Raw genomic sequence first — 16,099 nt, 5'->3', positions numbered from 1 at the left:
CACACCCTCGTATATATACTTTATTGTAGATCCATTTCAGGATTGTAATGTTGTTCATTGACATTCCAAATTACAGTTTGCAGAATTTTAACACAAAATGTTAATAAGAAATGACATTAGGCATACCATATTTAATGCAAAATATTGAATTTTTCACGAGTTTTGTATCTCTTAAACCAATTGAATCTCAAACTCAAAATTTTTACTGAAGTTACTTATCATTGAGTACTGTATTGTGTACAAATTTCAGATTTTTAAACAACTGCCCACCAGAGATATTTAACCCTGAACTTGGAATTTTTTAACAAAAAGTACATGTTTAAGACCCTGTAGAAAAAAAAAAGGATTAAAGTCTCAAGCTTCAAATAATTTTGACATACTCTATTGATACACAGGTACTTGCACAAAAAAATACAAGTGTCAAACAAACTGCCTTCCCCCACAAAAAAATGTCTGAAAATGTCATTTTGAGCGATTAAAATACACAATTTTGACCTTAAAATTTATTATGAAGAAATATTATTTAGAAAATTACACCGAAATAAAATTGTAGCCTATAAGGTGCTTAACATCACAGATTTTGTCTCATTGTCGTAGGACTTACCAGAGCTGAGATAAAAACGTTTCCGCTGATGCTTACGAATGGAGAAAATGATGCGTGCCATGATAAAAAAAATGCCCACCATCTTGAAATCGGTGATAGTAAAAATAAAATAACAGTGGTTCTGAACTGTCAACATATGAGGCTCACACCATACAAAAAATAAACTTTCTTAAAAATGGTCAAGCAACCATGTTGTATGACTTCATGTGGATTGACCCAGGAGAAAAGTTGACCCAAAGGAGACCCAAACCTGCACAAGTCCCATAGCAAGAACCCAAATAAATAAAAAGTGAAAATAACAATGACTGTCCAAGGTGATAATTGACGGGAGGCCGTACTTACTATATATGAGCAATTGTTGTTTTCTTATCCCTACTTTAATTGTGTACTGTGGTAAAATCCTTAAAGCATCCGACTGAATGTACTATGTTTCAGCATATACTATCACCATGGTTCCCAGACACTCTCAAATTATTGTGCTGAAAATTGTCTTTGTTGCAGGTACACTTCTCGGAGCCTTTGTCCATGCTACAGCGCATTGCAGAGGACTACGAATATACTTACCTCCTCGACACTGCAGCCAACATCACCGACTCCTGCCACCAGCTGGCATACGTAGCAGTGTTTGCAGTCACGACTTACGGAAACACTGACGTTAGGCTCACCAAACCTTTCAACCCTATGCTTGGTGAAACCTACGAATGCGACCGCATGGATGATTACGGGTGGCGCTTAATAGCTGAACAGGTAAGTGTCCTCAAGCTTCAGGGTCTAGAACAGAGGGAGGTCTGTAAACTTGTTTTCTGTCAGTTATTCACTAGCTACCTTCTATTTCCGTATTCTAGCCTCCACCAAACCTTGGTTCCATATGCTAGGCCCGATTGTATCCTATCTCACCACATAGTAAAATAAATTTCATGATTACGCCACTATTTAACCTTTAGCATCCAGATGGTCGAAATTGGAACCATGCTTGTATTTCCATTGAGGACAGATGGTGTTTTTTTTTATAAGAATCCATTTTCTTCTTCTTCCTTTAACACTAACTATTTGGAGAGACAATGTATAAATTTTACCTCCACTAAAAGCTGTCTTTAAGAAAGAAAAAAAACAATATCCTCTCTCTACGGAAATTAGTTCTCGAGCTACGAATTGCCCGACCCTGTGGCCGAGTGGTTAGCACATCGCGCTGCGATGCCAAGGGTCCCGGGCTCGAATCCCGGTCGGGTATGGTTGTTTGTGAATGTCCATTTTCATCCATTTCATCATTTCATCACTCATCCCCATTTTCGCAAATTAGCCAAGAGGCACAAAATGCGAAGTAAAATAAACTAAATCAATCAATCAATAGAGCTACGAATTTTTTTTGTACTTCATGGCAAGTTTGGAAAGTGCACGCTTGAAAAGGCATCTGCTTCAATGGGAATACAGGTGTGCCAGGCTCCGTCGGCTAAAGGTTAGAGTAGTAATATGCAGACTGACGGACAGGAATTAATTTATTTATTCACCTTGAACAGAGACAAGTCTCTATTACTGAAGGTAACATCATCATATTTACATGTACAGTATTTACATCTCCCTCCTGCCTCCTTCACAAAATACATAGGATACATACTACATACATATATATATATATTGCTGTTCAGAGCAAATTTGCTGCTTAATTGTAACAACATAACTTTTAAGGTATTTACGCATTTCACCTGAACCACATAAAATATGCATAACAAACAATGCAACAGTCTTCAGTATAATAAATCCAATCCTCATAAAAAATCTATTGTTTAACAATAAAACCCCTTTAACGTATTCCTAAGTTTAGCCTGTGTCGTACCGAAAACCAAGTCTACCTCCCCATTGCAGTCTAATCACAAGAATAAAAGGGACGTATGAATAAAACAGAGCATGTGCTTCATTTTGTATGAATAACTAGGCTGAGTGATTACGTGCTCAAAGGGAGGACTATATACAGGCGAGGAGCTCCATGAAAACCCACTCTTGATACTGTTGGAGTCAACACTGATATTTAGCAATAGGCACAAAATGCTTTCCTTGTTGTTTTAATACATTAAATATGACTAATAGCAACATTAGAAGCATTTCATCTTGGGATTTCAATTTTTGAATGGAAAAATATTCCATGTTTCTGCATCCCTCTTCACCAAGCAGCGGACCTTGAAAAATTAATGGCTGCAAGAATAAGAAGAGCAGCATAGAACCTTTTCCATATGATACTCACTTGATTTTGTTTTCTTTTTATCTATCAACCATAAACTAACTAACTCTCTACTCTCCTTAAACCCAAAGATTTATGGCTGCAGCAACATAAGCATTCCATCTGTCCCTGTCCTGGGCAATATCAATCCTTTCTTTGCCATCCTTATCGATTTCGTTTAGGTCCATCTCAACGTTATCTCTTATCTATCAATCTTCCTCTTGACCTTCCTACAGGTCTCTTACGATCAGGTTTCCCAGCAAGAATCCTGTAAACTCTTCTTTCTTTTTCCATTCGTGCCACAAGGCCTGCCCATCTAAGTCTTCTTGATTTACGGTAATTATTCTAATAATATCTGAACATGGGAACGACAAGACCCTATAGATCTTTATTTTGTTTTAATAATGTTTTGGTTAGATATTATGATTACATTATTAGATAATATTTTGTTGGGGGTGATGGGAAGGTAATAATTAACTCTTTTTATTTAATATTCAATAATTTTTGTTATTTGGATCCATTATTAGTGATTTAAAGAATAAGTTACCTTAGGGATAACAGCGTAATTATGCAGTTCTAAATTATGTAACCTTCTCTACGCACCTGTCTCCTCATCCCTTTTAGGTCCTGATACTGTAAAGATTCCCAGTCTAGAATATTGTAAAATTCAAATACATGACTTGAAACTAAGTTGTAACTTGCTGGTATCGTAGTTTAATTTTCATGATTTGCATGCAACACAGAAATATTTTTTTCCCATACGCTGGTCTGTAGAGAAAAATTGTTCATTATGTGATTCCTGTATTATTATTATTATTATTCTATGTACATATTGTGTATTGAAGAATTATTATTCTTGTAGTTTACAGTTATTACATCAAAACATGTGTTTAAATGCTTGTAACGACCGTAAACTGAGCGATGTAATGTTATTTTGTTTCCACAGACATCCCATCATCCTCCAGGGATGGCTTTATTTTGTGAAGGTAGGGGATGGAACTGCATACAGAATTTTACAATAGCATCCAAGTTCCGGGGAAATAATTTGCGAGTCATTCCTCAAGGTGTGATTTGTCTCACATTTGATGCTTCAGGTATGTGCTAAGGTTGAACAACAAAAAAAGCATTACATTTTTCTGTTTGTACATAGGGAAACAACTTCCATTTCAGAGAACTTTGTAAGGTTTAAATGTTGCGATAAAAAGCGAAATCTCTTCTGGGTTGAGAAAATTTCTCAGAGCACAATGACTATGTTCTAATAATAAGGATATCAAAAATGAAGAAGAAAGGCTTTTTACTATAGCAAAAGAAAATGGCTTTCACACTAACAGAATAAACCAAATCAAAAAACAAGTCGCAAGAAAACTAAAGGAAAATAGAAATACAGACAAAGATGAAAAATCTGTTGAAAATAAATTTGTGTGCATTCCATTCCACAAGGGATCTCACATAAAATTGCCAAAATTTTTATAAGATTTAATTTCAAAATTGTTTTTAGATCACCAAGAAGTTTGGAATGTACATTTAATGAATTCAAAACGAGAAACTCTCTACCAGATGTGGAAACCACAGGAATATATAATATAAGTTGTTGTTCATGTTCAAAGGATTGTGTAGGACAAACAGCAAGGAAAATGGCAACAAGATGCCACGAACACGATTTGTACATTATAAATCTAAACCCAAGAACAGGTTTGTCAGCTCACATTATCGAAGAGAAACATTTGATTAAAAAGAGAAGGGTTTTAAAAAGTTTGACGGGAAACATAGAGTTGAATGTCTGGGAAGCTTTGTTCATTGCAGAAAAAAACACTGGAATAAATTAAATAATGAAAATGCTAACATAGATCCAGTATGGAGTTTTCTTTTTCACAAATGGAGTAAGCCACCATCTTTAAAATTTAATGTAACAGAAAACATCAAGAGACTGTGAAAACAATGATGACTTTGAATTACCCAATGATATTTGGGATTCATAATTTTAAATAAAAAATAATGTGATCAATTTTTTTTATCTGAAATAAAAATAAAACAGACTGCTTCTTTTCACAGTTAAGTTGCTATATTACAACAATGTAACATTTACAACATCCATTATATAATGGATTCTTTTTGTTTAAAAAATTGCTAACCATTGTTATCTCTGTATCTTTAGTCAAAATGAAAATAAATGTCTGATGAAGGGAGCGTGTGTTCTCCTGAAACGTCTCAACAAAAAACTGTTTTCTTATGCTTGTAATAACCGTAAACTACAGGAAAATAATTCCTAATATACCTAGTACTGTATGGTAATGCGATGACATACAGTATTCCAGACCAAGCATGCAGCATTTTCAGCTAGGAATGAAGCTTGTACCAGTGTACAGCCTGAACGGTGCATGGTACATTTAAAATTCAAGCACTTTAGATTGAAACTCACCTATTTCCAACAGCTTTCCCCTCTTTCAAATTTTCACTATGTGCATTAACAATGAAGTTGCCTATGAGGCCGGACTTTCGAATTGCCCTGTATTTCTAACTGAGAATGTAAACACCAGCTTCATGTACGTTAATTCAAATAATATTGTGTTTAATTTCTGTTATACTTTTGAATTATAGTTACCTAATCTAAACTAGCCTAAATCTTCCATAACTCTTAATCCCATTGGCATCCCATTTTTAAATTTTGCCACCTTCAATTGTTTTTTTTACCCTAACCGTCATTAAATATCCCGTGTGAAAAAGTCCTTGAAGAAATTTGCCACCTTCAATTGTTTTTTTACCCTAACCGTCATTAAATATCCCATGTGAAAACCTTGAAGACTTCCAACGCCATCCGAATTGCTTCTATAGGTGTCCTGATTGCCAAAATATTGCAATTTAAGGTTAACAAGATGATGTAAAAATGATCAAACTCTCACATTTTGCACCCAGGTAATTTTGGAAATACAAAATATATGGATCTGTAACTTTGCATATTTGCCTACCTCAGGTGGTACTTCCAGTATACCAAATTTCAAATGAATCAAAAATGTAAGTTTGAGTACCTTGTTGGTTTGACATGAAATGGCCCAGTGCACAAGCACACACATTCAAGGTGCATTAAATCTGGTTGCAGAATTATTAATTACTAAAAATTGTAATTTATAAAACCATTGCTTCTTTCTTTTAGGAAATTATTATTCTTGGAATAAAGTGACATGCGTAGTAAATAACATTATAGTTGGAAGCTTATTTATTGAGAACATTGGAGACATGGAAGTCACAAATCACAAGACAAATGAAAAATGCATTCTACAATTTATGGCAACTTCAATGTTTCAAAGGCACAGCTTTAGAAAAGTGAGTAGTCAGAAAAGGATTCTGCACAGTAGAATAATAGAAACATCACCTTTAATGTATGAATTATGGAAGCAAAATGGGAGATGGTATACAGTACATTAAAATCAGATATGTACATGATATAGCATGATTAGAGGCATGCATATTTCGTTTTTGACAAAAAAAACACAAAATGTGAAATAACACATTGAAATGTTAATTTTTCATGTTTCTGAAAGGTGTGACGTGCATTTTTCTACCCTGTTTTGTCACAAAATGAACTGCAAAATGCGAAATAAACTCTTAAACACGAAATTTAGTTTATTTACCGACAAGTCAGAGTTATCCTGTAAAAAAGGTAAAGTGCTCCCCTGTGCTTAGCACCACGCCATGAAGGCGTATGCGGGGTGTGGGGGTAACGCACCACACTTTCTTGATCCGGTCATGAGTGGGGGTGATGTGATCAGCATCACGCCCCTGACCGCCTTTACCCCCTAGGGTTTCCCCCAGGTACCCATGTTATTCGATGCTGGGTGGGCGCCGGGGCTGCTTCCAACGTTAGAACAGTTCCCGGATTTGAACCGGCTGGGGATCGAACCCGGGACCTTGAGCATGGTAGTCAGATGCGTTACCGACTGAGCCACCGCAGCCACCAGACTTATCCTGTGAGTTATGCAATTCATGGAAAATTGATTAATTCTGCCGTAAATATTTGAGAAGCAAAAATGGACCCCTTTATACAGGAATAAATGTAATATTCTGGTAATGACATAAATGGGCTATTAGAAGGGATATGTTTATTTTGTGTAGTAAGTGCAGGTTTTAAATCAAATTTGAGATTATATTCTATTTTATTTACTGCTTTTGAACCTGAAATTGACTCAATTTTTGTACTGAAATTTTGCTTTTTTATTAACCAAAAATACAATGTTTGTTAAAAAAGTATCAGACTTTTATTAATAAAAAAATTGTGTAATCAGATACCACAATCTTACATTACTCTCCTTCGACTGCCACACAGTTCTCCCAACGGTTCTCCCCAGCGGTGGTCCCAGGATTAATCATCTAGGGGTGCATGTTTTAGTAGGCATCTATGATAATATACTAATGAAACTGAAGAATACTAGTGACTTACTTCATTTTTGCCTAATTTTAACACAAGAACGACGTTTGTTAATTTTAAGAGAATGGTATGTTCAAGGGAAGCCAATGACATATAATGACTGAAGGATTTTCTGCATGGAGAGGCAAGGCATTTTTCCATGGAAAGAGGTCGAGGTATATTCCTCCCCCTAATAGTGTTGCTCACTTCCTCTATTAAAAAAAAAACAACACCAAAAAAAAACTTCAGTTTGAAGTTACCATGTTCCTGCAACGCTCTTATAATAATTAACATAAATGATAAATGACAGTGACTGAAATATACACTTTTAGATTGACATCCATTGTTTTAAGTCTAGTTTATGCACATATAGGCTAGTCAGGACTGAGCCTACAGTTTAAAGTGGGATTCGAACCACTATGTGCCTGAACCGGGTATCTAACCCTGGATCCCTTGATTAGAAGGCACAACCAATTGAGGTACAAAATTCAGTTATTAATCAAATGTCAAATACGTTATACAAGTGTTCAGTTTGTGTACGTTGGGTAAAAGACAGAAATAGCTACTATGAAACCTAAAGTACCACAATTTGAAAAAGAAAATAACACAAAAACTACGGAATCATGTAGTCACTTTTATGTAATTATCAATTCACTTTTTTTGGACTGCTTCACTTTTCTCAAAATGCTCCGTTGCTTTATTACCCCTCTTTTCATATACGAATGTTTTACATAATACATAGCCTACCTTCCGTCTGCCCAGATGCTGTGGTGTCAGGACAAAACGCTAAGGGCACAGCAACTTCATTGTTGAAATCCCTTGGGTCGCACTGTCCCCAACAACGAACTATAACATTTCTTCGCGAATTTTTGGCCTCTTCTTAACAGTCTTTGAAAAAGTCTGAAATAGTATGTTTACTAGAACAAATAGAACGAATTAACAAACAAGGAAACTACCATCATGATACGACTCGCATTAAATTATTTCCCGAGAGCGACCTGATGATACTTCAAAGCAACTGAAATTATTGTTCCAATGCAACTTGAAGAAAAGAGGAAGAACAAATAGGCAGACAACAAAACCGTGTATCAACAGTGCAAAGGAAAACATACAACTGACACTGAGATAAATACATTTATTGAAAACCACAAGAAGAAATAATTCTTAACAACAATTCTGAAGAAATAAAGACGAGGGTCTCTGATCTTTATAGGCTGCTGACAGTACAGGAAAATAAATGTGGCATCCCTTGCCTGTTGTAAATCATGACAGCTGTCTCACTTCAGTACTTAACATTCGGCCCTCAATATGGCACTGTAAGAGGTAATATTTTCGGTAGAATATAGGTTTTGGATAGGGGGTACGGAAGAAAATTAAGGGGTGCACAAGCACCCCGTCGTGCCCCCCTGGTGCCACCCCTTGGTCTCCCACTGTTGGAAGCAGCGCTGGAATGCCTCTTTTGGGATTGCGTGCAGCTGGTCCATCGCATTTTGCATGATGTCTTCTCTGGACTGAAATCTGGTTCCTTTCAGGGCCATTTTCAGCTTGGGGAAAAGCCAGAAATCACATGGAGCCATGTCGGGAGAGTAGGGAGCCTGATGAAGCACAGGTGTGCTGTGTTTGGTGTCACACCCCGCAATTAGGCATCCCACGAGAATCGAACATTGGCCAGGAAAGTCTGTATCAAATGTGAAGAATGGGCAGGTGCATTATCGTGATGGAGGTGCCAGCTTCGGCACAAACTTCACTGAGATTCTCCTGAGGCCCAAATCATTAGTCAAAAAGGAATGAATGGATCCAATGCTGATCCCCACCTCGTCTGAAAGTTCTCTGATCGTGATTCGATGATCCTCCATTACCAGGGTTCTCACTTAGTTAATGACGATCTCAATTCTGGATATTAGGGCCTGCCAGAACGTGCTTCACTCTCCACTGAGGTGCAACTATCTTTGAAGCAGTTGTACCGCTCCTTTATTTGTGTGGTGCCCATTTCTTCGTCCCCGAAGGCCTGTCGAATCCTGCGGATCGTTTCCACTTGGGATTCTCCAAGCTTGACACAACATTTAATGCAGTAGCGTTGTTCAAGTTTTTCAGCCATTTTGTCAAAAACAAAATTCCAACGCCGCTCACTTATACCTCCTCACTCATTGGCAGCCTGCCGGTGACTGACTGCTTCTGCAGGCTGGAGAAAAAAATGTGCATTAGGATCACCTATATACGTGCATGAAACCGTTCCTCGCTAACTACATTTGTTTATGCCATAAAAATTAAGGTCTGATACTTTTTGAACAAACCTCATATGTGCCTCTGAGCATGATGGATTATGGCAGCTCCCTCTTCATCCCCCACCCCTCCCTTCACTTTACCAACAATGCCTGTGATGAAATTAGTGCTGTAGAAATTATATTTTAAATCAACCCTGATGGGTCTTACTGATACTTGAACATTACAGTAATTTAATGTTGTTCATAACAAATAGTTACAGTAAGAGTCCTTATTGCTCAACATAATTTTATGGTAGTTCTGTTACGAGATTTAGAACCTAATTTTTACTTCTTAAGATATAATTTTTTTTAAATAATTCGTTAAGTGCAATTTGCATTTCAACACAAGACATTACATTAAATCCATCTTCCAACTTGACAAAAACAAGTCAAAATCAACAACCTTTAAAACATTGACATTTATACAGGATTCTTGAACTCAGCAAATCTCTGTTAATTGACAAACGCACGTGCAGCAGAAAATGAATAAATGTTCCTTATTTGTGAGTGTGGAAGATAGTCACATGTACCATTCTTATTTTATGCTGCTTTTTTCTACTTCATCAGGTTAATACAGACGATGAGGATGAAGGATGAAATTGATGAAAACCAACCTCTGTGTTGGAGTGGACAGTGTCATGTGCTACCAAAATACAAATCTAAGGTTCTACCCGTGAGTAAGGCATGGATGTGCTTGTCCCTTTGTCAGTTCATCGTTCATCCTCACTGCCACAATGAACACAAGAGGTGAAAAAGCAGTACAATAACAGAGAGAGGTATGTGGATGGAATCTAATGAAAGAAGACCCACGCCTAGATCATGACACGAACACAGAACTTGCAATGGCAAGATTTTGCTTCGCAACGAGGTAGCTGTTCTAGGTTGTTGATTAATTTTGAAACTTTTTAAGTTTGACAAGTGACGAGCATGGTTGTCTTTGGGTTGATTAAGACTTGAATGTATTTTTGTAGGTGGTTGGCACTGTCATGAACAGTTTGGGCAAAGAAAAGTGGCTTCTTCAGGGCCATTGGAACAATGCCATGGAAATAGGGGTAGTCACCACCTATGCTCAAGGGAAACCAGTAGCAGAAAGATATAACACAATTTGGCAGAAGAAAGCAGTAAAGTAAGTACCGATTAATATTTGTAGTGTTGTTTTTATGTATTAGAGAAACAATACATTATGAGAATGTTTCATTAACTTACCTTTTGGTACTTGACTTGCACAACAAACAGAACACACGTTACTTTCCGCAGACATTTTATCATTTTGTAAATAGTGCTGGACCCAGACCACTTAACCAATTCCAATGCTGATCCTACTGATGCATACATTTGAATATAGAACCATCATTGGTAGGACATCTGACTGCCACATGAGAGACCCTCGTTCAATTCCCAGGTCATCTCAGAAAATTCAGAAAAATGCAAGCATAATATGAGAACATATAAATTACAATGGAACAAAATTTTTGCTATGAAATAGTCATGGACCAGAGTTTTTGGAACTCTTTGGTCTCATGTTATATTCATATGAAAATTAAACTTGACTCACAATAAAAGATGTAGGTTAAAATGTGAGTATGGGCATGTTCTACATAGAGGAATGGAAATTGTATGTGAAAAGTTGCACACGAGAAGTGCAGAACATATCTGTAAAATGCCAAAATCATATTAATTTGAAAACATCAAGTAATATGCATATAAATGAAATTTGAACCATCAAACAAACTGCTGTTATAAGACACAGGTTGCATAATACTTAATTTAACATATTGGAACAGTTCACATTGGCTCTTAGGTCTCAACACAAGTCTCATCCACCAAATGCAATGCAACGTCCCCCATCAAATTGTTAGGAAGGATGTGCCCTCATGGATACGGTATGTATCATTCCTGGTGAAACTCCGTAATACATGGTAAAAATTAACTTTGAGCATGGTATAAATATCCACTTATCATCATTAGATGTAAATTTTACATTTACTTGACTCGATGTAATTTTGTATTGTATCGATTTGAGGGAGAATAGCGTTCTGTGAATCCTTTTACAGTCCCAATGCAGAGAAGTGCTACTACTTTGGGGAGTTTGCTGCCCAGCTGAATGAGCCGGAGGTGGACGTGGCGCCAACTGATTCCAGAAACAGGCCAGACCAGAGGCTGATGGAGGAGGGCAAATGGGACGATGCAAATGCCGAGAAGACTCGCCTGGAGAACAAACAAAGAGTCAAGTGTAAGAAACTGGAGGAACAAGCAACAGGTGGGAAATAATGACAGGCACGATTCATAAACCGACACATTACTTTTCTTTTCATATTTGAGTCCAGCTACTATACATTGGAAGTTAATTTAAGAATGTTAGTTTGTGCGACATGGATGGGAAATCACTTTTTCCTTGGGCTGGCATAAATAAAAATGCATGCAAGGCAGGTAAAACCTTAGCAAAGCCGACCTCCATGGCAGAGTTGTTAGCACAGCACGTTACGAAGTCCCCGTTCGAATCCCAGCCTGGGCATGGGTGTTAGTTGTGAGTGTCCCTTCATCAATTTCATCATATCGTCACTCATTCTTATCTTCGTCATAGACACACGTGGTAGGAAACCGAAGTAAAGTAAGCCAAATGAACGAATCAATCAAAAGTCTAACTCTTTATCCCTTCTTATCATTTGAAATTTAATGTTGATTACGCTTGTTATTTGTGAAAGAAGCACAGTGTTATGTGTTGTAAAATGTGCAATTTTCATTGATTCTATGTGGTAATTGGAATTTTTTTGAATAAAGCAATAAAAAGATATAAGTCAGCACTTATGGTGTTGAGCTCCCCATACCTTGTTGAAGTGAGTGCTGCCACTGGTTCAAAAACTCCTTTTTTCCCTTTCAAGACTATATTTGCTGTAGGTGGTAGTCTGAATCTCACATGTAGTTTACATCTGAATATTGTGCAAGTAACAGCTGTAAGAAGTATTGCCATGAAAAAGAAAACATGTGGTTTGATATATTGGCACCACAAATACACACTACTAAAACATTAAAATACTGACCAACGCAGAATTTATTGTATAAAAAATATATAGACTAAAAAGGTAATGTTTCCACACTCTAACAGGGTCTTCTTCAGACGAATATTCACACTAGATCTGAAAAAAACCCTGTTAGAGGATAGAAACGTTATCTTTTTAGTGTATATATTTTTTTATACAATAAATTCTGCATTGGTCAGTATTTTAATGTTTTATTAACATGGAAGCAAGGCTTACCAGTGTTACCAAATACACACTGTAAGAATTGTGTGTGAATATATGGATATTCAAAGCAAAACTTTGGTATATTGATATGGGATAGTTGAATGTTCTAACATTCATCATTATACTGACCTCTTTTATGTTGCTATAATGTTTTGCTCTTTGTATCACATTTATCCATTAGAGTATCTGGTGTTGGTTCAGTCCTAGATGGAAAACATAGCAAATTATTTATTAACAAATAATTTTCACCAGAAAATTTCTTGATCAGCAGAGTGTACCACGAGAATTTGTTGCCTCATATTCAGCGCCAGTACAAGAAAAAAAACAAAAAAACAATGATAATATACTCCGAAATCATATACAAAAAATCATATTGGGCTACAAAAGCAATAATTTAGTATTTCTTGTTTCCTGGGGGAGGGGTTGCAGTGTCATACAAACAATGCCCCTCCACTGGCGCCATCACTGTTCAATTATATCTTTGTTGGAAATAATTTATGTTGAATCGCATTTCTTATTAACAATGAAATCAGAGGAGGGATGGATACCCATTCTCCCATCAAACAAGGAAAATAAATACTATATTATCCTAAATGTGCACCCTTCGTGTGTTATTATGGGTATAGCTGTACAGTTCATTATCATCATAGAAAGACAAGTATCATTTCCCCATATTTGAATATTTTTCACAGTATCAACAAGTGGCCCCTACCAGCCAGCGTGGTTTTACAAAAGCCAAGACCCCATCACCCAAGACGAAATGTACAAGTTCGGAGGAGAGTATTGGAGGTGCAAAGAAGTTCAAGATTGGAGCAGATGTCCGGATATTTTTTGATGTCTCCTTCCTGAGTGCTTGTATGATATTTCTGTAGTAGATGACAATGCTAGTAAATACACTTCTCACTGCAAATGTACAATTCACTGTATTTTGCACTTTTACAAAGTAAAATTTCCCATTTCACACACTTTTTTGTTTTCTATTTCTGTGTATTAATCTGGTTTGTGCAATTTTAGCACTTTGTTTTACTGTTATTATTATTATTTATCAGTTTTCATTAGGTTAAGTACTAAACTAATATTGTATAAAAATATTAATTATGGAAAAATTTAGAAGCATTAGCCACCACAATGGCTGAGACCAGTGCGTGGTTATAGACAGCAAAAGTGATAGAAAATTAGAAAAAAAAAATTATTTACTTTTGAGTCTGTGTAAGATTTTGGGACTAATAGTGCATAATTAACACTTATGTCATGCCAGAGATATTGAAGTATGTGAGAAACATTCTTTGTACACTGCTCAAAAGAATTGGGGATCATGAGGTTGACGTGTCGTCAATGACATTATGAACAAAAAAAGTGTGTGATATCTCTCCGTAACAAGAAACAGCAAGATTGCTGCATGAAGACATGCGACTCAGGCATTTTTGCTGTCTGAGGGTAGGTACACAGCTGCAGTTATGCTAACAACAGTAGCAGTCTGTGGACAGTGTAAGCAGGCCCGTAGCCACGCAGGGGCCAGGGGGACTCAGCCCCTTCTGGCAGGGTTGCCAGCCCCCTTGACATTAGGTAAAACTATTTTGTATTCTAATTTGTTTGAGATGAAGAGTGAAAATGTAGACAGAATATATTATTTTCTTCACAACTTTGTTCGTTCATCTTGTTTATGAACAGAAGTCGTGGCTATGGTGTATTTAGGATAGCCTATGTAACTTAAGGACCTGAAGAAGGGAACAGTTGTTCTCGAAACGTCGTTCATTGGAAATCCAGATACTCGCGAAATGTAAGTAAAAAAAGTTTTTGTATTTTAAAATACGTGTTTAATAGCAGCAGTCTAAGCAGCAGCGAGTGTTTAGAAGATTATCTGGACTTTAGAAAGTTCTTTCATAGGGAGCCTTCTTTATCTGTACCTTCGCTGCCCTGTTGCAACCTCCCCTTTAGACAGAAATCTGTGACTTTGATGTCATCATTCACATTCCTTCCACATCTGCGTCAAATGTCAACAGATTCCAAGCTTTGGGAACGAAGTTTTGTTGCTTCGGCCAGAGGTGGAATGTACGGTAGGCACTATGATTGAAGTGAATATTGTACATTTTAACATGTATGATATGAATATCTGTATCGTCAAAAATAGTATGGAATGTCTATTAAGGGATGGTGTCAGTAGCCGTCATTAGCACTTCAAGAGATGTTTTAGAAGGTATATTTCTAAAATATTAACTTAATAACCCCCGACACACATAATTTACCTTCATTTAATACTGTTAAACTTTTGAAAAATGGACTTGGTTTACAAAGTCCCCCATGATAACCGGTAAGCTGGAGATCAGTTCTAGCTACAGGCTTGAGTGTAAGAGTTCATGGAGGAAGATGTGCAAGTGGCACAATGCTGTAACATTGTGATTCACAAGAATCTATGTTGTGGGGAGGATGAGAGAGGGGCAGACACAGCGAGAGGTAACAGTAGCCCTTGGACTGCCTCAAGGTGCTATTTCCTACCTGTGTACTCAGTTCCAAATGTGCGACGATGGCAAGGTTAAGGCTGTCTGCGAGCAACAACATCAAGAGACGACCATGCCTTTTGTTAACATCGAAACAGGCAACAGAATTACACCATGCCCGTTTTTTGGGCATATCTGTATTATATTGCAGACATGTACCTACTCATGTGTGTATGTTAGTAACCATTGAACATCTACAACTCCCTCTTATTTTGTTTGTTTTTCAGCAAACACCTGGTTAAAATAACTATGCGTTGGATTTCTCTATCTTGTAAAGTGCTAAGATGCAAGGTACAAACACTACATATGCTTCTTGAAGCTTTCCTGGCGCAAATGATGAAGAGATTTTCTTGGGCAATGAACCAGTTGATTTCCAGATGGCTTCCAAGCTTTCGAGAAGCTTTCAAATCACAAGATTAAGACGATCCACAAACCACCACTGGAAGGCAGAAGCCGACTTTGAAATCCTACAGACAACCTAGGACAGAAGACACGCGGGGTTTACCGTATCATCTGTTCCTGCAGTAAAGCCTAAATTGGACAAACGGGGAGGACAATCGAACAACGTTGCAAAGAACACGCCAGCTACATCAAGAATTTTCATCCAGAAAAATCGGGGATAGCAGAACATTTCCATCTAGGAGGGCCATGGAATCGACTTCACTACCAGCAATATCATCAACAAGCCATCCAATTACTGAGACCGTATCATCAAAGAAGCAATAGCCATCCACGGGGAAAGGGAAAACTCAACAGGGACACGTTACTAGAACTGGACCCAGCCTGGTTAACGATAGTCGAGTGAGAGCACAGACGACGTAGAGATGCCACTTGATTGGCCCGCCACCTTAACCGGACCCTTCCCACACCA

The 16,099-nt window shown here is 37.2% G+C and overlaps 1 protein-coding gene across 2 annotated transcripts in view; it reads left to right on the top strand.

The window, feature by feature from the left end:
• LOC145992827 (oxysterol-binding protein 2-like) overlaps positions 1–13,695 on the top strand; it is a 32,794-nt gene extending 19,099 nt beyond the window's left edge. For both annotated transcript variants that reach the window (XM_083129222.1, XM_083129221.1), the window contains 6 exons: positions 1,106–1,351; positions 3,766–3,913; positions 5,971–6,140; positions 10,457–10,611; positions 11,540–11,745; positions 13,423–13,695. In XM_083129222.1, the coding sequence (XP_082985348.1) occupies positions 1,106–1,351; positions 3,766–3,913; positions 5,971–6,140; positions 10,457–10,611; positions 11,540–11,745; positions 13,423–13,565 (1,068 nt within the window). In that variant the 3' untranslated portion in view covers positions 13,566–13,695. The remainder of the gene's footprint in view (positions 1–1,105; positions 1,352–3,765; positions 3,914–5,970; positions 6,141–10,456; positions 10,612–11,539; positions 11,746–13,422) is intronic.
• The last annotated feature ends 2,404 nt before the right edge of the window (positions 13,696–16,099 follow it).

Source organism: Lepisma saccharinum, chromosome 9 (assembly GCF_977018435.1).
Source record: "Lepisma saccharinum chromosome 9, izLepSacc3.1, whole genome shotgun sequence".
Lineage (NCBI taxonomy): Eukaryota > Metazoa > Arthropoda > Insecta > Zygentoma > Lepismatidae > Lepisma > Lepisma saccharinum.
The sequence above is the reverse complement of the archived record's forward strand: the minus strand, read 5'-3'. Positions and strand labels throughout refer to the sequence as shown.